Genomic DNA, 24,105 nt, shown 5'->3' with positions numbered 1-24,105 from the left:
GGTATCAGTATGTCCATGAAGGTTTCTAGAAGCGCCGCGAAGTCCTGGGCACCCTGGGCTAGAAGACTCGCTTGTCAGGCTGGTGTCACAAGCCTCCCCGGGCACTGGAGTAGCTTTGTACAGACCTATAACCTCAGGATTTATGACTGACTTTGGGAACATGCTTGGCTAACCAGGACAGGAACCCCTTTTAGAACCTCCAGTTGATTCTGGGGACAAGTGAGAAAAAAATGCTTAGTTTTTTTGGCCAGAAAGGTCAGCTTAAAAAGTAGCAAAAGCTCCAGAAGGTTCGCTGCTCATCCCTTCTTCCTGTGCACTTGCTAAGACATGCGGGTTTCTTAAAGAGGTAGAAGCCGGGTGTCCTTCACAGTGAGTGGTCATCGTGGGGGAGCATGAAAAATGGGGGACAATCTGCCATTTGTTTTCACAGCAGGGTCTCACTCTAGCCCAGGCTGACCTGGAACTCACTCTGTAGCCCAGTCTGGCCTCAAACTCATGGCAATTCTTCAATTTCGGCCTCCTGAGTGCTGGGAATGTAGGTGTGAGCCACCACACCCAGCTCAAAAAAATCTGCCATCTTTACTCCTTTCCCAGGGCCACCTGAGGGCACAGCCCCTGGTAATCACACCTACATCTGGGATCCAGCCTGACTGCAGGGAGGTTCTGCTTGAAGATCTGGGGGTGCTACTGCTTGTTAAGAGGTGGTATCTGTGCCTCCAGGCCCCATCTGTGGCCCTTCCTTCTTTGGCTCTACTACTGGTAAAGGACTACATTCAGAAGTCAGCTCCCAGCCTCCTGAAACACCACTTTGGCTCTGTCCTGAGGACTCCCATGAACTAGGCACCACAAAGTCTCCCGTGACGTGCATATGCCAACATGGCCGAGCTGCCCCTGCAACTGCCGTTTCCTGCTCCACTGGGTTCGGAGGTGTGGCAACATGACAGAGGCGAGCTGCCTCAGCAGGTCTCTTCTCACTACAGGGTCGGGTGGGGTCAGGCGGACCTGGATGCTCATCTCCCTCTCCTGATGAAGCGAAGACCAAATTCACGGACTCAAGGACGAGAATGCTCTTAAGCCACTCGCTGAACGCCAAGTGCACACCACAGGCAGGAAAAGTGCACGCGACTTTCCCAAAGGACCTCCGATGCAGCTAGGTGGCGGTCTCAGAAGACCCGTGCTCAGGTCCTGCTCGAGACCACCTGGATCTGATTGTCACGAAGTGGGACCCAAGCAAGTGCCTTTGAACACTGCCCTTGTTGATCCGGCCGGATGGACACCAGGCTCACACCGCAGGGGAGGTCCCCCCCCACCCAGGTATTAACACCAACCGAGTGTCACGGTCATGTGAAGACAAGCCAAATGAGAAAAATCCACAAGAGAACACCTAAAGTCCCGCCTCAGAGCAACCAGGGAGAACTCCATAGGTCTGTCGCTCTGCGTGTGAGGTTACATGTATGTACGTGGCGGTTTCATATTGGTTAAAGCTTGGCCAAATGGATCATCACGTATCTAATGTTATCGTTCATGTGACAGAAATATAAACTTCATTGAACTGCAATTAACCAATATGAATCTCTTAGGGGAATATGCATGCTGGGAGAGATTTAGATTCGCGTCGCACAGGTTAAAATGAAAGGTCAGGTGTGGGTAAGGAAGTCCATTTAATACCTGAACTACAGGAATATGTCCATGTAACACAGCAAAAGTCAGAGCCGTCCAGTGGCGGGTCTCGGGGTGGACGGATGGATATTTATGAGGAGTACTGACAACCTATAAATAAATTGAAGTTATTTTCAAAATGCGACCTTCACAAAACTTAGGCTTGCAGATCTGACCTTATCTGTGTCTGGGCACACGGGTTAGGGATGTACCAAAAAAAGACACCCTGGCAGAATGCCTTTCAGGAAATGCTGAGGAAGCTGGGTAGGCATTTTCCCCCATTGGAAGCCCCAACCAAACATCTCTCATCAGAGCTAGGTCCGATCCTGCTTGGTTTTGGAAGAACAGATTCTGAAGCAATCCTTTGGGGGCAGTCTCGTCGGAAGACTGTTTTTGGAGCTGCTATAAATGGGGGTAGTGACAGCTTCTCGGTGGCTTTGTGACCTGTTTGCCTCATAAGGTCCACTTCTGCTCTGAAAGGCACTGGCGCTCATCCTAGACTGCTCCGGAGAAGCAGCGGTGGTGGTTCTAATGAGCCAGCTCTTCTGCCTCTTTCCCTCTTTCTGCCTAAGGGGGGTGGTGGCGGCACCGAGAGCCACAGGAGGTCATTTGGAGTGAAGTGTCACCATCACTCCGCCCCCACGTGAGAGACCAGCAAGGGTGTGGCACGCCCCAGGCAAGGGGGTCACTTCCCGCTTTCACACAGAACAGCGTCAGTCTCAGTCCTCTAGGGACGAATGCGCCTTTCACTCTCTGCTCACAGCTCACTCCACGCTGCCTCTGTCCAGTCTGCCGGCTGACAAGGACCCTTACATTACTGGACACGTGGGCATGAAACCTTCCCTAGACATGAGTCAGGCGGAATCTGAGATCGGGTTTCCAGGATGGTGGCCTTAGAAGGCACCAGGCTGAACGATGTGGCGGGGGTGGGGAGGAAAGCTAAAGGCTGGGGTTGTGCAATGTTAGTACCTGCACATGACTTTTCTCCCCAGTATTCCTGGGGCCATGTAACCTTAGCCTGCAGTCGAGTTCACTGCCCTGAACAAGGGCCCTGAGCCATGACCTGTGCGGAGGGCTCAAGAGGAAAACCGGAGAGCCCTTCCAGTTGAGGGCCCAAGGCACCTGAAGGAGTCTGCAAGATGCATAGAAACCCCAAACTGGGGTGGAATATCTCTAAATATTTGAAACTTTTAAGATCCGAGGTGGGTTTGGATCCAAAACTGTCTGTTGTTTTCTTTCCTCAGATGGATCTAAAGCCCACTAATTTTTTTTTTTTAAGCACAGTCCTAAGACTGCAAGGGCATCTAATTTTGGACCTAAAAGGTTTCTAAGCATTCCCAGTGAGATTGCAGCATGCCAATCTCACTGATGTCTGCGACTGCCAGTATCTGGCTGAGCAGGTCTTCAGGTAGCTGAGCTTAAAAAGTGAGATTTCAAGCTGGAGGGATGGCTCAGTGGTTAAGGCACTTGCCTGCAAAGCCTAATGACCAGGGGTTCAATTCCCCAGTACCTACGTGAAGCCAAATGCACAAAAATGGTGCATGCATCTGGAGTTTGTAGTGGCTTAGGGCCCTGGTGTGCCCATTCTCTCTCTGTCTCTCTCTCTCTCTCTCCCCTCCTGCTTACCAATAAATAAATACAGTATTTTAAAAAGCAGGATTTCATTTACATGAGTCTTGAGGGTGGGTGTGAGGCAGACTTTGGCTAGGTGTCTTTGCTACAATTGCTCCTCCATGTTGCAGGTGGGGAGCAGAAAAGTCCCCCCACTTCCCAGGCTCCCTGAGTAAGTCACCAGAAGCTGACGCTTTTCGGAACTTGAACCCAGGCCTGTCAAATCTGAAAGCGCACCATGCTTTCTTTCCACTCTGCCACACTGCCTCACAGTCACCGTGAGATAAGCCTCGAGAGTTACCAACCCAGCCAGGATTTGGTGGGGAGGTCAGAGGATCTGAAGAGGGAAGCCTCAGCTCAGAGGAATAGGCCAGCAAGTGTCAGACAGAAGGAAAGGTCTGGAATTGCGGAGAGCTCTCTCTGTCCCATCTCAGAATGACTCAACACAAGCCAGCACTCCTCACCACTGCGGTGACTGCTTTAAATCAAGCCCCCGCACAGGCAGGGTCTCGGGAAGGACAAAGCCCATCTCACCAGAGCACAGCCACTGAGAGGGGACAAGGAATAATGTTTGCTCAACTGAGCTCCCTGTGGGTGGCTCTGGTAGGGAGAGCCCTGGGCACCCTCACCTCCACATTCAGGTCAGCTCCGGCATCCAGCAGCATCTGCACCATCGCCTCGTCCCCACGGACGCAGGCGTACATCAGGGGGGTCATGCCCTGCGGTGGTTAAAACCAGAGATGGAGATGTTTACAAGGTGGCTGTGGTCAGTCGACAAACACATGGAACGTCTTACTTTGGGTGTGTTGAAGGAGGCTACGTGGGTAGTCAAAATCTGGTGTGACCAAAAAAAAAAAAAAAAAAAAAAAAAGCTCGTACCCTTGTAAGGCACCCAAGGTCACGATCATCCACAATTCCGGAAGCCACAGTGGAGGCGCAAAGGGAGCTGACATCAGCTTTCCAGCACTGACCTTTGCTTAAGTTGGAGGGGTCTCCTTAGTTTAGGCCAAGGGTGCAACTAATCGAGGAGTGTTTCCTAAAACAAGTGTCTGATTTCCACTTAGGGCTCATCAGAACTTTAGGGATTTTTGCAGTATTGTCCTTATGCTATTTAATGAACACTGTTCTGATGACATTTTCTCTTGCACAGTGCCGCAAGTGTCCTGTATAAGCTCTGGGCAGAGTCAAGGCTCACGGGTGTCCACGAGCACGCGGCAGCCCCTTACTGACATCTGCTTTGACGACATCCATGAACGACAGGAAAAGTGAGGAGGAGTGGCCTTCTGGAAAACCATGTCCTGCCCTTTACAAATGAAGAAGGCACCACCCACAGAAGGAAGAGATGGACTTCTCCATCCACAGTGTTGTGGAGGCAACTATTTGGGAAAATATTCCACCAGTTAGAGTCTTATCACACACTTTACACCAAAATAATTTCTAATTCTATTAGAGATGTTAGCAGAAAAAAATTAAAACCATAGAGAAACTAAATTGGTCTCTAGGCCCATTTCAAGTCATAAATACAATGAAGGGAAACATAAAGAAAAAATCACCCTAGTGTTGGCATACATTTGGAAACATTACAAACAAAATTCCAAGGTAAGTAAGAAACTGAGACATTTGTCACATACCAGCCAGGGCTATGTGCCTCATATATAAAAGAATTCTTCTAGGGCTGGACAGATGGCTTAGCGGTTAAGTGCTTGCCTGTGAAGCCTAAGGGCCCCGGTTTGAGGCTTGATTCCCCAGGACCCATGTTAGCCAGATGCACAAGGGGGCGCACGCATCTGGAGTTCATTTGCAGTGGCTGGAGGCCCTGGCGTGCCCATTCTCTCTCTCTCTGTCGCTCTCAAATAAATGAATAAAAATAAACAACAACAAAAGAATTCTTCTACGTGAACAACAAAAATCATCAGAGTGCCAATGAAAAGCAGACCAACAAGGTAAGCAGAAGATTAATATGGAATGTAACATAGAAACTGGAGGGTGTGTGAAATCAAACCAGGCTTCCAGGGAAGTAACTCCACACAGAATCTTTAAGGAAGGCTGATGTGTTTGAGCTACTACTTCCATTAAGTTGTTTTTTTTTTTTTCTCCAATGAGATAATGAGCGATTGGAGCCAAGACCCATGTAAATGTGTTTAGCTAAACATCAGTGACAAAAGTAATTGAACTATCCAACACATGTGACAACTGAAGAATAGTAAATGAATAAGGAATATGATGATTTAATATAGCCATTAGAAGCGCTTAAAAAGATTATTCAATAACATTGCAAGGAACCTTTAAACTGTTGAAAACACAAGGCATAATAATAAACTCATGGTTTTAAACAATAATGTGTTTTCATATGTGCATCTGTGTGTCAGGATGTCTTAATGTCGGTCAAGGAAATTATCAGATACCATTTAGTCCCTGTTGTCCCTTCCTGGGCACTTACAGCATGATTGGCAGCAGGAAGCACAACCCCATCTGACCCTCGTAACTTTGCACTTGGTGTTCTCATTGAGAATGGCTGCTTGTTTTCTCTTTTCCCCCACAAGGTACTTCCATGACTGGTGGATACCAGTTTGAGAATCTTGGGATGGGGGGGGAGGGGGGCATGCTGCCCATCTCTAGGTACCCTCTAGGATCCTCAGACTGGCTTTTGTGCTTTGAAAACACACTCTAAAAGTTTGATGCCATCAGCCAGGGCTTGGCCTGTGTCCTAACAGACAGGCAGCAGAGAACTCGTTGTAACCATGTTGGCCAAAGACCTGAAGGATGTATCCTCACAGAAATGATAGTATCAGGCTGACAGCATTATTTACTTTCTGCAATAAATCTATTTTCTCTTCTTTTTCTATTTCAGCTGTAACGGTAATGTGATGCTTCTATAAAGATGAACAAGAGTATTTTATAAGATGTTAAAAAATTTACTCCCCAACCACATACTAAAAAAAAAAAAAAAAAAAGAAAAAAATAAGAGAATTGTTAAAAGCCCAAGTGGCCAGCAGGGGGCGCCCGTGTCCTGCCTGCGGCTGGGTCTCGGGGTGGCGCCCAGGAGGCGGAGGTGGGGAGCTGGCTCAGAGGCGCGGACCCCAGTACCTGTTCGCTCATGGTGTTGATCCCGTCGGGCCCCAACAGAGACACCGCCTGCTTCACCAGGTCCGTCCGCCCACAGTTCAGCATCCGGAAGCCCAGATCCTGCTTGAACTTGGCTTCGATGGCCACGGCGTCCAGCTTCCGAGAAGCACAGAAGCAGTCATCGGCCCTGCGGGAGGGGGAAGGGCGGGAGGATGGTCACGTGGGGGCGGTGGCTGCCCGGGAGCCGGGCGGGAGCCGGGGAACCAACTCCCCAGGAAGCACCGCATCTGAAAGCGCCAGTTCCCGGGCTCCCATAAAAACGATTACCTCCTGATGGATGGCTCTCGATCCTCTGTCCTTAGCAATTGCTGCAGTTCTCTGTCCTGTCCCTCCTCGGCGCCCCACAGCATCCTTGCGATTGACTGAATGCTTATGTGGGTTAAATCCTCTGTTTAATGCCTTATGCGAACTGATTCACTTAACTCCCACACATCCCAGGAGTTAAATACTATCCTCTTTTTTTTTTTATTTTTTTTGCATGTGTATGCACTGTGCACGCGCGTGTGCATGCGTGTGTTTAAAGCCCGGTGTCTCCCTGGGTTGTTCTCCACAGCATTCACTGAGGCACCGTCTCTCACTGGAAACCAGGGCCCCCGGTTTTGGCTTGTCTAGCTAGCCAGCTTGTCCCAGTAACGCCATCTCTATTTCCAGAGCGCTGGGATTACAAACTGGCTGCTACTCCTACCTACTATTTACATGGGTAGTGGGTATCTGAACTCTGGTCCTCAGGCTTTGTGTGACAAGTGCTTTACTAACTGAGCCATTTCTCCAGCCACTCGTGACACTCTTAACCTTGAGCAAATGGATTCGGGTAAGGGAGTTTCCACAGCATCACACAGTCTGGGAGTGGCTGAGCCGGGATTTGAACTAGTGTGTGGAGAACCAACCTTCCTATCTACTGTATCACTCTGTCCATGAAGCACGGCTCACCTGCTGTCCACTTGCTCACCTGTCTGACTCCTCACACCAGGCTGGGGACTTCCCTTGCAGTGCCCTGCCTGTGTGTCACCCACTGCAGTGCTAGACAAGGGGACATGAGATGTCAAAAAATGAGGATGGAGCTGGGTGTGACAGCACATGCCTTTAATCCCAGCTCTCCATACTCCCAGCCTTGGTACGAGCGCGCACACGTGAATACGCATGCACGCACGCACGCACACCATCCACCTTCTGTACCCCACACCCAACCCACCCACACGTGTTCCCTCTTGCAGCCCAGACCACAACCTCACTCACTGACTCACCCTCTAGGCCCAGGCCTGGGCATACACCCCCCACCTGCAGCCTCTTTAACTTCCCTCAACTAACAAGGGAGGCAGACGTAGGAGGATCACTGTGAGTTCGAGGCCACCCTGAAACTACATAGTGAATTCCAGGTCAGCCTGAGCTACACTGAGACCCTACCTCAAATTAAACAAACAAACAAACAACAACAAACCAACATAGAAGGTAGAGGTAGGAGGATCACCCTGACTTTGAGGCTATCTGGAGACTACTTAGTGAATTCCAGGTCAGCCTGGGCTAGAGCGAGACCTTACCTTGAAAAAATTAAAAAACGAGCAAAAACTCTAAAAAAAAACAAAAAAAGAAATGAGAATAGAATGCAGGATGAGTGGTGTGCCTGTGTTCAAAACAGAACAAGACAGAGAACCTGCAGGATAAAATGAGAGAGAATGGCAAGGGACAGGGAAGAAAGCCTGAGGACAGGGAAGGGGGCAGGGTCGATCAGGTGACAAGCTATACTTTTCTTCCCCCCCACTCTTTTTAAAAAAAATATTTTGTTTATTAGAGAGAGAGAAAGAGAAAGAGGGAGGGAGGACGAAGCAGATAGAGAGTGTGCCAGGGCCTTCAGCCACTGCAAACAAACTACAGATGCATACATCACCTTGTGCATATGGCTTACGTGGGTCCTGGGAAATCGAACTTGGGTCCTTAGGCTTTGCGGGCAAGTGCTTTAATCGCTAAGCCATCTCTGCAGCCCATGGCTATACTTTTCAAAGCCTGGTCCTTCCTTCTATCAGTGGGTGAACTGATCAATGCATTATTCAGTCAAGTCACTAAGCATTCACTGAGCGCCTGTTTGGGTCAAGCTCTGCTCTAGGTGATGAAAACCCGAAGGGAATCCTGTCACTGCCCCTGCTGTGGAAACCCCTTGCCTGGTGGAGAGAAGACAGGCATAGGTTCTTACAATTATTGTGGTCAACACATGCACGGAGGGAGAAGATGCCCGCACGATTTCAGAGTTAACGTGTCGTGAACTGTAAGGGTCTCTGTACCACACGCAGAGTCTAGTGTCCTGGGGTGGTGACCCCTGAGTTGTGTCCTAGGTCAGGGGACAGGAAAGAAGTGAGGCACAAAGCACTCTCGAGGTGAGACGTGGCAGGCTGTGTGAGGGTTATCGTAGTGGTGCTGTTTCTGGGACATTAACTTATGGGCAAACAGGCCGTAAGCTGAGCTAGGCAGGACAAGACCACAGAGGCCCTTTGGCAATGTCTCTCAGGGGAGGCAGAGCTATCTAGAGGGCAGAGAGGACAGCAGACCACGAGACTGACTTCTGACATGGAGTCAGCATCCCAGACATGAACTTCTGGGACACAGAATGGGACTGTGCCACGGGGCTCGTGGCAGCTCATGGGAGCTTTGAACTTGAGTTTCCTGCAGCCAGAGTCAACAGATTACAGCAAACAAAAATACTGACAGAAATGACTCAGCAGGTAAGAGCACCGGCTGAGTGAAGACCCGACTTCCATCGCCAGCACCATGTAAAAGGCCGGGTGTGGCGGTGCCAGTCTGTGACCCCAACACTGAAGGGCGCAGAGATGGCAGGATCACTGGGGCTCCCTGATTAGCCAGTGTGAGAAGTGGTGAGCTCCAGAGTTAGAGATCGCTGGGGCTCCCTGATTAGCCAGTGTGAGAAGTGGTGAGCTCCAGAGTCAGTGATCACTGGGGCTCCCTGATTAGCCAGTGTGAGAAGTGGTGAGCTCCAGAGTCAGTGATCGCTGGGGTTCCCTGATTAGCCAGTGTGAGAAGTGGTGAGCTCCAGAGTCAGTGATCGCTGGGGCTCCCTGATTAGCCAGTGTGAGAAGTGGTGAGCTCCAGAGTTAGTGATTGCTGGGGCTCCCTGATTAGCCAGTGTGAGAAGTGGTGAGCTCCAGAGTTAGTGATTGCTGGGGCTCCCTGATTAGCCAGTGTGAGAAGTGGTGAGCTCCAGAGTCAGTGATTGCTGGGGCTCCCTGATTAGCCAGTGTGAGAAATGGTGAGCTCCAGAGTCAGTGATCGCTGGGGTTCCCTGATTAGCCAGTGTGAGAAGTGGTGAGCTCCAGAGTCAGTGATCACTGGGGTTCCCTGATTAGCCAGTGTGAGAAGTGGTGAGCTCCAGAGTCAGTGATCGCTGGGGCTCCCTGATTAGCCAGTGTGAGAAGTGGTGAGCTCCAGAGTTAGTGATTGCTGGGGCTCCCTGATTAGCCAGTGTGAGAAGTGGTGAGCTCCAGAGTTAGAGATCGCTGGGGCTCCCTGATTAGCCAGTGTGAGAAGTGGTGAGCTCCAGAGTTAGTGAGAAGCCCTGTATCAGGGAAATAAAATGGAAGTACTGTAGAGAAAGATGCCGATGTCTTCCTTTGACCTCCACAAGCATGCAGGCGCACGCACGTGTGCACACACACATACATGTGCATAAGCTCACATGCACACGTACACATGTATCACACATAGCAAAAATATTAAAGCAATATTGCACAGAACATACATATATGACAGCATTATCCAATGCTTATCTAAAAATGGAAATTTAACTGGATTGCTCTTGTTTTAAACTGGATTTTAACTGAAAAAAATTTTTAAATTTTATTTCTCGAGGTAGGGTCTCACTCTAGCTCATGCTGACCTGGAATTCACTCTGTAGTCTCAGGGTGGCCTCGAACTCAGCGACCCTCCTACCTCTGCCTCCCGGAGTGCTGAGATTAAAGGTGTGCGCCACCACACCAGGCCTAACTGGAAACTTAACTAGATTTCTCTTTTTCTGGAAAAAGGCAGAGCTACCTAGCAGAGGCCCAGAAAGAATAAGCCAGAAGAAAACTCAGGATCCATCCAGTGTGTAAACAGTGTCTACCTCCAGAAGGAAGTGAACACAGGATTCATCCAAAGCATCAGTGGTTCTTAAGACTGGCCAAGGAAGTGTCCAGACAGCATAGTGAAGCCCTCTTAGAGCACAGATCACAGAGGCCTGGGGGGTGGGGGGTGAGCTTGGGGCCTGTGTGTAGTAACTGAAGTGTCTGGACCCGTGCCTGTGTGTGTGTGTGTGTGTGTGTGTGTGTGTGTGTGTGTGTGTGTGAGCAAATCTGTGCTTTGGCTCATTGCTTAGATAGCCTTTCTTCTAACAGACCAACGCTGGAAGAGACTGCTTTGTGACATTAAGAGTTCCCATCTTGGGACACAGAGACTATAAATGATCATTTGCCACAGGGAAAAAAAAACAACCCTCCTTGTCATTTCCTCTTGTTTGTCTCTTAGTTCCTTCTGACGAGCTCAATACTTCATGGACTCATTCAAATAAGGTTTTTTTTTTTTGTTGTTGTTGTTTGTTTTCCTTTCCTACTGGCAAGCTACATTCCGTGTGACTGGGTAACCTTCACAGGTGGCTGTTGTGTGCTGGGCCCCACACTAGGGGCTCTAGAGGAGACACAGCCCCGCTTCATTGGAGCTCACAGGCTCACAAAGAGACAATTCCAAGACCATCAAAAGTGTTTACCAGCTCCCGAGGTCCTTGATTTTTAATTAGAAAGAGACAAATGGCAAGAAAATTACTGCAGCTCAGATGATGGTAACTGTTATTACAGGAAGGTGACGTTTACTGAATCCTTGCCGCTGAGAATGAAACTTTCTCCACAAGTTTATCCACACAATCTTCACGATTAGCCCTGCTAGTGTGATCCAGAGGTGAAGAAACTGAGGCAGAGGAAGCTCCTGAGTCTCAGGGGCTCCGGGTGAGCTGGGATGTGGCTCCGGTGACCTGAGCCCTCCTGCCTTGGCCAGTGGGACTTGGAACTTGCCTTCATGCTAATGTGTCCATACACCCAACTTTAACTGGAGCTGGACGCTCTCTCTCTCTCTCTCTCTCTCTCTCTCTCTCTCAGTACATTTTGTGCGTATATGTGGGTACATATGTGTGCATGTGATGTAGAAGCCAGTGATTGCTGTCAATGTCTTCCTCGGTTGTCCTTCTACCTTATTTTTTGGAGACAGTGTCTCTGACTGAATCTGAGACTCACGGATCTGGCTAGGTAAGTTCTAGGGATCCACCTGTCTCCAACTCCCCAGCACTAGGATTACAGGCACACATCACTGAGAGGGAGTCACGTAGCTTTGTTAGGGAGTGAGGGTGACCCAGGAAAGCAAAAATGACAGGAAGGTCTGCACTTGCTGGACATCAAAGGATGATCCGGCTTCTTATCTCTTAACTCCTTCCCTAGATCTGTTTTTCCCACCGAGCCCCTCCTGGGAGGGAGGGCTTTCCTAGGATTTACACACCGTGATTGGTCAAGTTCAGCCCCCAGAACTTGGTGTCATGGCTAGCCTCTTCCTGAGACAGCCCCTAGCCCTGACCAATTGCTGTCCCTCTGGCTCACCTGAACGGGAAGACAGGACCCACCACTATGAGATTCTCAGTATGTCTGGGAGGGTAGGGCAAGGCTTCTGGGCTGCCTGCCCTCTCTTGAGCCTCCAGCTTCTGGTAAGTTTCTCCTCGTCTGGGCCCAGCCAGGGTGAGGTGAGGGGAGAGGCCCCTAGCCCCTACTTTAAGTCCTGCTCTCCACAGGGCAAAGCTTTCTGCACTCTCTTTCCTGACCCCTCCAAGGTTTTTCCAGGCCTACCAAATGGGCTCTCAGACCCCGTGGGTGTATCTATCTTCCTTCCCTTGGTCTGTACTTCCCTAAATAAATAAAATCATTTAATGCTTATCTTTCTCAGTCTCATTTTATTCAATTCTTTGGTTAAAAGTAGACATGGAGCTGGGCGTGGTGGCGCACGCCTTTAATCCCAGCACTCGGGAGGCAGAGGTAGGAGGACTGCCGTGAGTTCGAGGCCGACCTGAGACTACATAGTGAATTCCAGGTCAGCCTGGACCAGAGTGAGACTCTACCTCAAAATTAAAAAAAAAAAGTAGACATGTACTTGGGGTTTGGGGTTCAAGGACTTTCCTGAGCCTCTAGCACCCCATTTCGTCACCATGCCTGGCGTTTTATGTGAGTGCTGGGGGTCTGCACTCAGTCCCTCATGTTTGCACAGCAAACACTGACCGTCTCCCCAGCCCTGGAGTTGGACTCTTGAGTATCTCTTAAACCTTCAAATCCAGCGTGTCCAAAGGGCAACAGCGCGCACACCTCTGTGTCCACCCTCTAAACTCAGCTGATGGCATCGCTGAACATCCAGGTGCCTGAGCTAGAACCCAGTCTCACACCCATCCCTTTTTTACCAGTTGCTGTGACCACCTGAACCCTAATCCCGTCTCTACACTTCTGGGGCAACGGATCTAGCAGCAGGAGCAAAAAACGGTCCCCCGGCGGCGTTCATTCTCTTACCGGACTCCCACAGGCTCCGAGTGAGTGTTACGCATACACAAAGCCCTTCATGACCTGGCTGAAATCCTTCCAACAATGGTTGATTATGCTGGGGATCAAATCTGGCCCCCCAAAGATGACTGCAGCACTGTCCAGGCACACAGCAGGCCTGACTCCCGCAGTTCTGCTCCTCATCCGTGGCTTTCGCAGGCCAAGATGTTTCCTGCCCTGAGGACAGTGTCCCCGCGGCTTCCTCTTTGACTCACCGAGGGGCTGGTCCCTCAGTGGCCTCCAAGGTAAGCTTGACTCCGTCCAAGGAGGGCTCTGACCGGACCACCGGGACAAAGGCATGGCCCTCTCCAGTCTTCACATACTTCCCTCCCTTCAGTCGTTTTGTAGTCTACTTGAAAAAATACCCCCAAAACCCGATTTGCTGTTTATAATGGCATGATGGGGTTCTGGGAGCAAGACTACACCCATCTCCCTCTGCTGGAGTTAAAACACTGCCCAATTCAAACAGCAGTGACTGACAGAGGAGATGGCATGAACCACCATTTACTCTATTTTTTTAAAAAATGTGAATGTATTTAAGTTTAGCTACCTGCTAAAAATTGGATAGATTTATTATGTGTAACATGATGTTTTGAAATATGGGTACATTGTGAAAAAGCTAAAGAAGTCAATTAAAGTAATAAATGTATTGCCCTTAACGTACTTATTTGTTTGTGGCGGGAATTCAAATCTACACCCCCCCCACCCCCCCTTACATAGTAGGCAAACGGTCTACCAACTTGAGCTACATTCCCAAGCCCCCAAATCTACTCTCCTGGCAATTTTCAAGTATGCAATGTTTTTCTTATTAACTACATCACCATGTTGTACAATCGATCTCTTGAATTTATTCTTCCTGTCTAGCTGAAAATCTGTATCCTTCCCTATTCCTCTGCCCCTCCCCACTGCCAGCGTTTGGTGACCCCCACTCTGTTCTCAGCTTCTATGAGGCGAACCTTTTCAGTTCCCACGTGTAAGCGAGATCACGTAGTATGTCTTTTGTTGCCTAGCGTACTCACTTACTATATTGTCCTCCAGGTTCACTTATGTTCGTGTAAATGATGGGAGTTCCTTTCTATAAAGGCTGAATGGTATTCCTCTGTATAAACACACACACACACACACACACACACACACACACACACACACACAGCATGTTTTCTTTATCCATTTGTCTACTGATAGATGGTTAGGTGAGGCCAATTCCATATCTTAATTATTGTAATAATGCTACAGAATTTGACAATGATTTTCTTTGGATATATGTCTAAGTAGCAGGTTTGCTGGATCCTATGGTAGTTTGTTTATTTATTTAAAATACATAGTTTAATGTAACATTGACAGTAATCATCAATATAACCAATAAATCTATTAACTTACCTATGGTTTTGGCAACAATAGGATTCACAGACCTTTTTTTTTCTTTTGGTTTTTTGAGGTGGCTCTCACTCTAGCCCAGGCTGACCTGAAACTAACTCTGTAGCCCAGGATAGCCTTAAACTCACAGCAATCTTCCTATCTCAGCCTATTTTTGTGTTTTTTGAGGTAGGGTCTCACTGTAGCTCAGGCTGACCTGGATTCACTATGTAGTTTTAGGGTGGCCTCAAACTCATGGCGATCCTCCTACTTCTGCCTCCTGAGTGCTGGAATTAAAGGCGTGTGCCACCACGCCTGTCTATTTATTTACTTATGTATGTATTTATTTATGTGTATGTATACACAGGCACCACTTTGCATGTGGCTTCACATGGGTACTGGGAATTGAACTCAGGCCAATAGGTTTTGCAAGCAAGCACCTTTAACTGCTGAGTCATCTCCCCAGTCTCTTTTTAGTTTTTTTTTTTAAAGAACCTCCATAATGTTTTCCATCATGACTGTACTAATTTATAGTCTCACCAACAGTGTACAAAAATTCCTGGGCTGGAGAGATGGCTTAGTGGTTAAGTGCTTGCCTGTGAAGCCTAAGGACCCTGGTTCGAGGCTCGATTCTCCAGGATCCATGTTAGCCAGATGCACAGGGGGTGCACACGTCTGGAGTTCATTTGCAGTGACTGAAGGCCCTGGGGTGCCCATTCTCTCTTTCTCTCTCTGCCTCTTTCTCTGGCTGTCACTCTCAAGTAAATAAATAAAAATAAACAAAAAATTAAAAAAATTCCTTTCCTTCACATCTTTGTCAATATTGTTCTTTCATCTTTTCCTTGTTTTTTTTTTTGACAAAAACTATTCTATCAGGTGAAAGACATACCTTACTGTGGTTTTAATGTGAACTGCCCTGGTGACTAGCGATAGTGGACATTAAAGAGACTATGTCTGCTGGCCATGTGCATATCTCCTGAGAGAGGTCTATGTGGGTCTTCTGCATGACTTGTCTTCTTGCTCTTGAGCTGAGTCTATTATATATTCTGGGCAGTAACTCCTAGTGGGATGTTTGTTTGCAAATACCCTCTCCCATTCTCTAGGTGGTCACCTCTCGTTTCTTTTGCAATGCGGAGGCTTTTAAATTCAAAGTGATCCTCTTTGTCTACTGTGTGTGTGTGCATGCGCGTGGAGGCCAGAGGACCTCAGCTGTTATGCTCAGGAACGCCATTCATCTCCTCTGAGACAGGGCTAGACTGGCATGCCAGCGAGCCCCAGGGATCCTCCTGTTTCTGCCTCCCCAGCAGTGGAATTACATGTGTGCTCCATCAAGCCTGCCTTTTTTTTTTTTTTTTTTTCCAGGTAGGGTCTCACTGTAGCCCAGGCTGACCTGGAATTCACTATGTAGTCTCAGGGTGGCCTCGAACTCACAGAGATCCTGTCTCTGCCTCCCGAGTGCTCCAGAAGCCTGCCTTTAAAAAAATTTATTTATTTATTTATTTGACAGAGAGTCAGAGAGCGAAAGAGTGAATGGGTAAACCAGGGCCTCCAGCCACTGCAAAAGAACTCCAGATGCATGTGTCCCCTTGTGCATCTGGCATATGTGGGTCCTGGGAAGTAGAATCAGGATTCATAGGCTTCTCGGGCAAGTGCCTTAACCAGTATCCTGCCCCCTGCCTTTTTATTCATTTATTTATTTTTGGTTTTTCAAGGTAGGGTCTCACTCTAGCCCCCGACTGACCTGGAATTCACTATATAGTCTCAGGGTGGCCTCGAACTCACGGCGATCCTCCTACCTCTGCCTGTGTGCCACCACTCCCAGCCCACGCCTAGCCTACTTTTTTTATATGTGGGTTCCAGGGATTGAACTGGGGTTCTCATGCTTGCTAGACAAGCACTTGAACCGGCTGAATTGTCTCCCCAGACCGCTGGCTTCGGTTGTTGGCTATGCCTTGGGGACATAGCCAAAAAAATCAGCGCCAGCACCCATGGCATGCAGCTTCCCCTCCACGTATCTCTTAGTAGTTTTAAGGTTTAAAGGATAGCCTTGAATCCACTTTGAGCTGAGCGCTGTAGATGACACAAGACAAGGAGCCGATTCCATCCTTCTGCAAGGTCTCCCTCCCTTCTTTCCTCAACAGGATCACACCACGCGACCAAGCCGGCCTGAAACTCACATTTGTTCTGCCTCAGCCTCCCGAGTGAGTGGGTACTGGGATTACCAGGTATAAGCCCCTACATCTGGCACCATTCACTTCTCCGCACAGCCCCAGGAAGCACCTGTTTATCCAGAGTCCCTCAGACACGCAAAGCAAACAAGAGGCTCTGGTTACTGAATTAAGCCAGGCAAGCAAACGAAAGCAGGTAATAAACCACTTTCCATGAAAGTGTGCAAACACGGCTTTCTGTTCAACTTGGTTTGTTAGAAAGCTGAACTCTGGGCAGAAGTCCATCCCTCCAGCATTCCTGTGGCCAGGGCTCCCACCCCACTCCCTCCTGCAAAGTCCCTTCAGGATCTCTTTTGGAAAGCAGCAAGGCCCCTGTGGCTCAGCAAATAAGTCTGCCCTTCTCTGTGCCTGACAATTTTATGCAGAAGTCTATTAAGCCAGTCCCCTGGGGTTTCACCTGCTAACCAACTTTGTGGTTTTCCCTTTGAGTGGCTTTCAATGATGTAATAATAATAATAATAATAATAAAAAACTCCGATCAATTAAAGTAAGAGGTCAGCTACCAAGGTGGGCAGTTTCTCTGATTTCTCAAGGGCTCCAAGCCCCAAGAGATTGGCTCAGTACCTTTGTACCACTTCCGACATGTGACTCCAGAAAGATGCTTGCCCCAGGCTTCAGGGCCTGAGCACCAGGTGGGTGGGTGAGTGGGGGGGGGCGGAGGGAGGGAGAGGGGAAGAGGGACAGAAGGAGAATGTTTGCATTTTCTACTGTAAGAAGGACACTTTCAGGCAGGGCTATTCATACATCCTAGCGATCTCTTTGTTTCTCTTGTTGTCTTCCAGTGACAAATGCCAGCTGGTGGTACATCTTCCACAAAAATTACGAGCGCAAACTCTGATGTGTGTCTACCTGGATTCAAATCCCAACTCTGTTGCCCAGTGGCTGTGTGATCTTGAGGGGGAGGGAGCGGGCAGCGACATTAGCATTTTGTTATTTGGTTTTCCCACAAGTAAAATGAGCTCTGCGGCCACACCTTCCTGCCATGACTCTGGGTGTGGATCTAACGGGTCATACTCCTACAGTGCTTGGAGGAATACTGTGCAGAGCCCAGGCGCTCACTGGACACTATCGGCCCGTCAAGGCGGTCAGTATGAGTCACAAGGTAAAGTGCAGGCTGGAAAAGGGCACCAAACACTGTACCGCGAGAAGCAAATATAGAGACGGTGCTAAACACACTGCCATCTGCGTTCTTCATAAGGTCTCAAATTAGACACCATGTCCAACAAATGCCACCAGAATCAAAGCAGTCCTTTCCCCAGTGGAGACGCCCGCGAGGCTACCACTCTGTCCAGTATGGTTTTGCGAACAAATTGTGATGACAGAGGTCACAGAAGTCAGAGCTAGATGAACACAGAGTTTCTGGAACAGTTAGCAAGCCAGAAAAAGCAGGCAGAGCCCCTTGGGGGGTGCTATGGGCCTGCCTGGTGAAGCTCATGGGTCTCTTCATTTTGCCCAGCCCTAGGACCAATTCTGACCCCACTGGTGCTAGAAGGCCCCCTCCCGCTACCAGGCTCCCTGAGGTCTGCATCTGACGTCACTCTGGTGACCTTGAAACACCAGCTTCCCTGGGTTCCTCTCCTAGCCCTGAAGCTTCACCAATCGGGTCACCCTGCGAGGTACTTAATCACCTTTAGTTTTCTTAGACCCCCAAATAGACATGTTTTATTACTTTACATTTTACTTACTTAACAAATCCTAACGCGGTACTTATTCCGTACTAGGAAGAAGCTTTTTTTTTAAAAAAATTTTCATTTATTTATTTATTTGAGAGCGACAGACACAGAGAGAAAGACAGATAGAGGGAGAGAGAGAGAGTGGGCGCGCCAGGGCTTCCAGCCTCTGCAAACGAACTCCAGATGCATGCGCCTCCTTGTGCATCTGGCTAACGTGGGACCTGGGGAACCGAGCCTTGAACCAGGGTCCTTAGGCTTCACAGGCAAGCGCTTAACCGCTAAGCCATCTCTCCAGCCCTAGGAAGAAGCTTTTTAATAAGACTAACTTGTTTAGTTTTCCTGACACACCCTGTGAGGCAGGTATATCCTGTCATCTAGTTTATAGATTGAGCAAATGAGGCACACCTAGACTACTTACTACGTTAGAATACTTTCCACCACTAATGGTTGAAGCTGGGTACTTCTAAAGAAAAGAAGTGGGGCTGGAGATGGCCGTTAAGGCATTTGCTTGCAAAGCCAAAGGATCCAGGTTTGATTCTCCAGGACCCATGTAAGCCGGATACACAAGGGGGTGCCTGCGTCTGGAGTTTGTTTGCAGTGGCTAGAAGCCCTGGTGTGCCCACTCTTTCTCTCTCTCCCTCAAGTAAACAAATAAAAATAAAATACTAGGGCTGGAGAGATGACTTAGTGGTTAAGGGCTTGCCTGTGAAGCCTAAAGACCCTGGTTCGAGGCTCGATTCCCCAGGACCCATGTTAGCCAGATGCACAAGGGGGCGCACACGCCTGCAGTTCGTTTGCAGTGGCTGGAGGCCCTGGAGCATCCATTCTCTGTCTCTCTCTCTCTCTCTCTCTCTCTCTCTCTTCTTTCTCTTTCGGTCTGTTGCTCTCAAATAAATAAGTTAAAATTAAAATTAAAAAAAAAAGCCTTCTAAATATAAAATACTAAAAAACCCCAGAAAAATCAAATAAATAAATAAATAAAATATATTAAAAAAAAGAAAAGTAGTGGGGTTGGAGAGATGACTTGGTAGGTAAGGGTGTTTGCTGTGCTAGTATGCGACCCGAGTTGGGTCCCTGGCACTCACATAAACAGCCGGGCGTGGCTGCGCGTGTGTGCGACGCAGTGCTGAAGGATGTGCAGACAAGAGGAGGAAGGATGCTGGTCTTGCTGGTTAGCCAGGCTGAGGAATGGTGAGATTCAGTGTCAGTGAGAGACTCTGTCTCAAGGAAACAGCGTGGAAGCGTGATAGAGGAGGGCTCGTGACATCCTCCCCTGGCTTCCGCACGCACACGTGTGCTTGGGACATTTGCATGTGCATATGGCTCGGTGCTTGCTAGGCAAGCATTCTACAATGAACTACACCCCTAGATCCTGAAAGTCTAAGATTGGGACCACCCCTGCTTCAAGCTCTGCTGAGGGCCCCTCTACCTGTACCACATCATAGTGGATGGCACTTTTGAGAGGGAGTCAGGCAGCTCTGTTAGGCAGTTGGGGTAACTGGGCCCCTGAAAGTCAGAAGCAGGGATGCGTGTGGATCCACTTGGCTAGAGATCAGAGGATGATCTGACTCCTGCTTTCTTGCTAAAGGAGATCCGTTTATCAACAAACAACCTGGGCCCCTCCTGGGAGGGAGGTTTTTCCTCGGATTTAAATCTAATCCTAACGTTGTGGTTCATCAAGTTCAGCCCCCAGAACTTGGCGTCCTGGCTACTCTATTCCTCAGACAGCCCCTAGCCCAGACCAATCAGCTATCTCTCCAGTTCACCCTAGCCCCTAGCCCTGACCAATCAGCTATCTTTCTGGCTCACCTGAGCCCCAGCCCAGACCAATCAGATATCTCTCCGGCTCACAAGCCCCTAGCCCTGACCAATCCTATCTCTCGGGCTCATGGGAGCCTCAGCTCAGACCAATCAGCAATCTCTCCGGCTCACCCGAACTGGAAGGGCGTGCGCAAGGCCAGAAGGTTATAAATACATTTTAGGAGGGGAGGAAAGTTCTCTGTGCTGCCTAACCGCTCATGAACCTTCAGGGTCTGGTAAGTTTCCCCTCCTGAGAGAAAGGAAGAACCCCCAGACCCCTACTTCCCACGTGGGCTACCTTTTCCTGCCCTCCACGTGGCAGGAGCTCTCTTTACTTTCTTTTCTAACTTTTTTTTTTTTTTTTACTTTTTAAAATTTTTATTAGCATTTTCCATGATTATAAAAAAAATCCCATGGTAATTCCCTCCCCTCCCCACACTTTCCCCTTTGAAATTCCATTCTCCATCATATTACATTGTCATTGTACTTACATATATCTAACTTTCTTTTTATGCTTTTTCCAGGCCCACAACATGGGCTCTCAGACCCTGTGGGTATGGTCATTTTCCTTCCCTTAATAAATATAATCACCCTTCTCAGTCTTATTTTATTGAGTTTTTTGGTTAAAAGTAGACACGGACCTAGGGGTTTGGGATTCAAGGACTTTGCTGAACCCCTAACACCCCGTTTCACTGTGACAGGAACTTGAAGGAGAGAGATTACACAGTGAGGCAGGAAGCCAGACAGTGAGGTCTTGCTCTTCCATACTAACCCTCTGGAGAACGCACCAGGGTCGTGGGAGAACTATATTCATCCCTCTGGGGACAGCATCGGCCATGACCTCCCACTGGGCCCCACTTCTTACGGGTTCCACACCTCAGTACCACCACAGTATGGCCCAGCACCATTCCAACCTATGAATTTTGCGGCGGAAGACAATCCACAGGCGTTTAACCTTAGCGGCTTTGTAATGGGCACACTGGAGCCCTTCCTAACTGTCACGCAGCTCATCAGTAGGAGCCGGGATGGGACTCCAGCAGCCCCACTTTCTGCCTCACTTCTCATTCTTCATGGCCTTATCCTTAGTGACTTGCTAGTCAACAGGAGCTGCTGGGGACACGAGCGATGCGGCCACAGGGATTCCTCGCACGGGGATTCGGGTCAGTATTGCAATAAGCCCCACAACCATGGTTGGCGATTTGAAAAGAATCCACCTTTTTTTTTTTTTTTTTTTTTTTTGTGGCAGGGGTGGTGGTGGAGAGATTGTTCAGTGGTTGAAAGTACTTCCTTGCAAAGCCTGATAGCCCAGGGTTCAATTTCTCAGTACCCACACAAGGCCAGATGTGTCTGGAGTTCATTTGCAGTAGCTGGAGGCCCTGGTGCACTCATACTTTCTCTCCCTCTCTTTTTAAAATAAAAAAAAAAAAATTAAAAAAAATTTTCTGGGCTGGGGAAATGGCTTAGTAGTTTAGGCGTTTTCCTGCAAAGCCTGAGGAACCTGGTTCGATACCCCAGGACACACATAAGTCAGATGTACGAAGGAGCACATGCCTCTGGAGTTCGTTTGCAGTGGCTAGAGGCTCTAGCGCACCCATTTTCTCTTTCTCTCTCTCCCAAATAAGTAAACAAATAAAATATTTTAAAAGATTTCCTGTATGCTTAGTGCAGTGGGCAATGTACTGGATGCTCAACTTCTGCCACTTGCCCGAGCCTCCCCGGGGAGACTGGAAAGAAATTATTATCATTTTCCCCCTTCTACTTGTAAAGGTGCTGATGGAGCCTGAGTGTCCATGTTAGTTAATTTCCTCATCGCTGTGACGAAACACCTCGAGGGAGGAAGGATTTATTTCAGCTCGTGGTTCAGGGTTACAGTGCGGCCCGGGGGAGGGAGGCAGGGAAAGCCACTACCGCTGACGCGTGCGCCACACGGCACTTTCTTGCCGAGTGACTTTTGGCAAAGCCTCTATGCTTCAATCTCCTCCTCCCTAATTTGGGGAGAACGGGCAGACACATCTCAAGGTTTCTGGGGGACGGAAGGACCCACTGCCCATCTGTTTGTCTTGTTAGGTTGGGTGCTATTTGAATGTGGATGCACACCTGGAGAAGCGGGATGTCTGATACTGGCAGAGACTAAGTTTTAGCTGTGGACCTATGCCAACCATCCGAAACACTCCAGGAGAAACATTCCAGGCAGTTAACACCCTGCTACCTCGCTGGGACCTCTGGGGAACTTCAGAGGAGCTGTGAGCAACACCTAAACAAAGGACGGCAGCTGGGGCTTATCTCACCAACATTCTTGGCGAGAGTTTGCTTTAGCATTCTGGGGCCGCATCCAGGCAGAGCCAGGCAAGAGCACCTGGGCCCTACAACAGGTATGGCAGGAACAGGGCCAGGTTTGGTGCTCATGTGAATGTGGGTATGTGGTGGTTGGATACCTCACTAGCTGGGTGACCTTGGGCAAATCACCTTGCTGCGATGGCCTTAGTCTGCTGATCGGTGACATGGGCATGGCGGGCTGGTGAAGCTCTCAGGAGTGTCCAAGCGCATTCTCTTGAGTTTGGGACACATTTCCTGGTGCTCACGAGCCATTCCTGCCTGGGTATTTGATAGTTTTTCTCCCTTACACCAAGCCAGCATCTTTTTTTTTTTTAAATTAATTTATTTGAGAGCGACAGACACAGAGAGAAAGACAGAGGGAGAGAGAATGGGCGCGCCAGGGCTTCCAGCCTCTGCAAACGAACTCCAGACGTGTGTGCCCTCTTGTGCATCTGGCTAACGTGGGACCTGGGGAATCAAGCCTCAAACCGGGGTCCTTAGGCTTCACAGGCAAGCGCTTAACCACTAAGCCATCTCTCCAGCCCCCAAGCCAGCATCTTAGCTCTTCTGTTTTTGTTTATTTCTTACCAACAATTGATTCTGTGAACAAGAGGATCACCTGGGACAGCAATGTGTGGCAACTGTGCCAACTGTTCCCAGCACCCTTCTCTACTTTTTCCTTATATTGCTTGAGTTTTATTTTTATTGTTTTGTTATTTTGAGGTAGGGTTTCACTCTAGTCCAGGTTGACCTGGATTTCACTATGTAGTTTCAGGGTGGCCTTGAACTCACAGTGATCCTCCTACCTCTGCCTCCCGAGTGCTGGGATTAAAGGCGTGCGCCACCACACCTGGCTTGCTTGAGTTTTAGGTGGGCACAAGGCCACTCTGGTAGGAATATGAGTTCTGGCTTTGCACACGGCCATTCCAGTAGGGATATGATTTTCCAGACTGTGTAGCTAGCTATGGATATGTGATTAATTTTCCACCAACAAAATGTAAGTGACTTCAGGGTCCAGTGGTGTGCCGGAGCTAGATGTTGCCGGCTATGGAAGCCCGCTGGGTGCATCCTCCCCACTCCGCCTCCAGTCAGGTCCCGTTTTAACTCGGAATCAGCCACAGTGGAAATACTCACACCATGGAAATTGGCAAGTCCTGTGAGCCATGGCTCCCACTACCTTCCCTGAGCAGCTGGTTGCCAAACCTGCTTCCTCACATACTGTCAAGTCATCTGCTAACAGGAAGCTCTAGCCCTGCATCGCCCAGGTCCCTTTCTCCAGTTGCCAAGCTGACTGCCATGTTTGACCTCTGAACACACTGCTCTGAGGCACCCAGTTAAACTCGGTGAATCCCACACATAGAAAAACAGACATCAAGGTAGAAGAAAGACTAGATGGGATGAAGGGGCTCGGTAGAAGGGGGAAACAAAGAGGGAGAAGATAATGGGATGGTGTTTAATTGAAGTATATTATATATATACATACACACACACACACACACACACACACACACACACTGATCCCAGTTTCAGTCCCCCAGGTTCCACGTAAGCCGGATGCACAAGGGGGCGCATGTGTCTGAGTTTGTTTGCAGTGGCTAGAGGCTTTCGTGCTCCCATTCGTTCTCTTTCTCACATAAAAATTAAAAAAAAAATACAGAAATTTACAAGGCAAGACAGTCACGATTAGAGGCTAAAGGCAAGATGATTTCTTATAGTTTCTTTTTTTTTTGA

At 48.8% G+C, this 24,105-nt stretch overlaps 1 protein-coding gene across 1 annotated transcript in view; it reads right to left on the bottom strand.

Moving 5' to 3' along the window:
* Btbd11 (BTB domain containing 11) overlaps positions 1-24,105 on the bottom strand; it is a 332,244-nt gene that overhangs the window by 38,708 nt on the left and 269,431 nt on the right. Inside the window, exons 5-7 of the mRNA XM_004650247.2 lie at positions 6,358-6,523; positions 3,900-3,989; positions 1,669-1,770 (exon numbers count right to left, since the gene is read on the bottom strand). Of these exons, the coding sequence (XP_004650304.1) occupies positions 1,669-1,770; positions 3,900-3,989; positions 6,358-6,523 (358 nt within the window). The remainder of the gene's footprint in view (positions 1-1,668; positions 1,771-3,899; positions 3,990-6,357; positions 6,524-24,105) is intronic.

The sequence above is a fragment of the Jaculus jaculus genome, chromosome 6 (assembly GCF_020740685.1).
Source record: "Jaculus jaculus isolate mJacJac1 chromosome 6, mJacJac1.mat.Y.cur, whole genome shotgun sequence".
Classification (NCBI taxonomy): Eukaryota; Metazoa; Chordata; class Mammalia; order Rodentia; family Dipodidae; genus Jaculus; species Jaculus jaculus.
This window is presented reverse-complemented; position numbering and strand designations above follow the sequence as displayed.